Below are 1,216 nucleotides of genomic sequence, written 5' to 3' on the forward strand. Positions count from 1 at the left end.
ATGGCGGCAATAAAACGATTTATAGCTAGAAGGGGCAAACCATGTCAGATGATGAGTGATAACGGAACCACATTTGTGGGTGCCAACAATTCTTTGTTGGAATTGGGTAAATTTTTGAAAACCAATGGTAATAAATTCCCTGATATGTGTGCTAAATCTGATATAAATTGGAAGTTCATACCGGCTTATTCTCCTCATTTTGGCGGTCTCTGGGAGGCTGGAGTCAAATCGGTGAAGGCTAACCTCAAACGAGTTATGACAGATACGAAATTAGATTACGAAAGATTTGTTACATTACTAACTCAGATTGAAGGAGTATTAAATTCTCGTCCTTTGAGTGCATTGTCTTCTAACCCTTCTGATCTTTTGCCTTTGACACCAGCTCACTTCCTCATTGGAAGAGCCATGGATTCCGTTCCAGAAATAAATCTATCAAACTCATCCATTACCAGTTTGTCTAGATTCCAGCAGTTGCAGCAACTTCGCCATCATTTTTCGAAACGTTGTTCTCTGGAATACGTCTCCGAATTGCAAGAACGGAAGAAATGGAAAGTCAACCAATCTAAAATTCAGACTGACACACTCGTCCTCATCAAAGAAAGAAATTTACCTCCTTTAAACTGGTGTCTTGGGCGCGTAGAAGTTTTGCATCCCGGCGCTGATGGAGTTAGATGAGTGGTTACCATAAGAACTTCAAAAGGACTTATAAAGCGAGCTGTTACAAACATTTGTCCACTTCCGGTTCCTAGTGATCAAAGTGAAGGTGCAATCACGTCTTAAGTTCTAGAACTGTTAATGCGTCTTAGTTAAAGAACATTTGTTTGATTTTGAAACTTAAAAGTTTATAATAATTATTGAAGATGTATTTGTTTATTTTTTATTGCATGTAATGCATTTCCTCATTTACTTGCTTACCTGTTAAATTGAAAGCGATCCTTTCAAGGTGGGGGGCATGTTCAAGATAGTGGCTGCATAATTATTAAAAAGGGGAAATGTCAAGGTTGCCAATAGCAACTAATAATTAATCTGTATCATCTCTGTGTGTGTCAAGCGAGAATAAAAAAGTCAGAACTTGAAATTCATTTTGTATAATTTTAATATAAGAATTTTTCACATTACGAATAGATAAATCATCACATCATATCTAAGAAAAAGAACAAACAAACAAGTTGTTTAAATAAAATTTCATGCAAGGCATATATCCATGTCATCACAA

General features: G+C 36.3%; 1 protein-coding gene across 1 annotated transcript; it reads left to right on the forward strand.

The window, feature by feature from the left end:
- On the forward strand, nt 1-675 carry LOC140452690 (uncharacterized). The gene has a single exon (XM_072547010.1). The coding sequence runs from the start codon at nt 1-3 to the stop codon at nt 673-675; it is 675 nt and encodes a 224-aa protein (XP_072403111.1).
- Nucleotides 676-1,216: the final 541 nt, after the last annotated feature.

This window comes from Diabrotica undecimpunctata, chromosome 11, assembly GCF_040954645.1.
Source record: "Diabrotica undecimpunctata isolate CICGRU chromosome 11, icDiaUnde3, whole genome shotgun sequence".
Lineage (NCBI taxonomy): Eukaryota > Metazoa > Arthropoda > Insecta > Coleoptera > Chrysomelidae > Diabrotica > Diabrotica undecimpunctata.

What these genes read in the sequence shown, in the direction of transcription:
- LOC140452690 (XM_072547010.1), top strand. Translation starts at nt 1, where the DNA reads ATGGCGGCAATAAAACGATTTATAGCTAGAAGGGGCAAACCATGTCAG.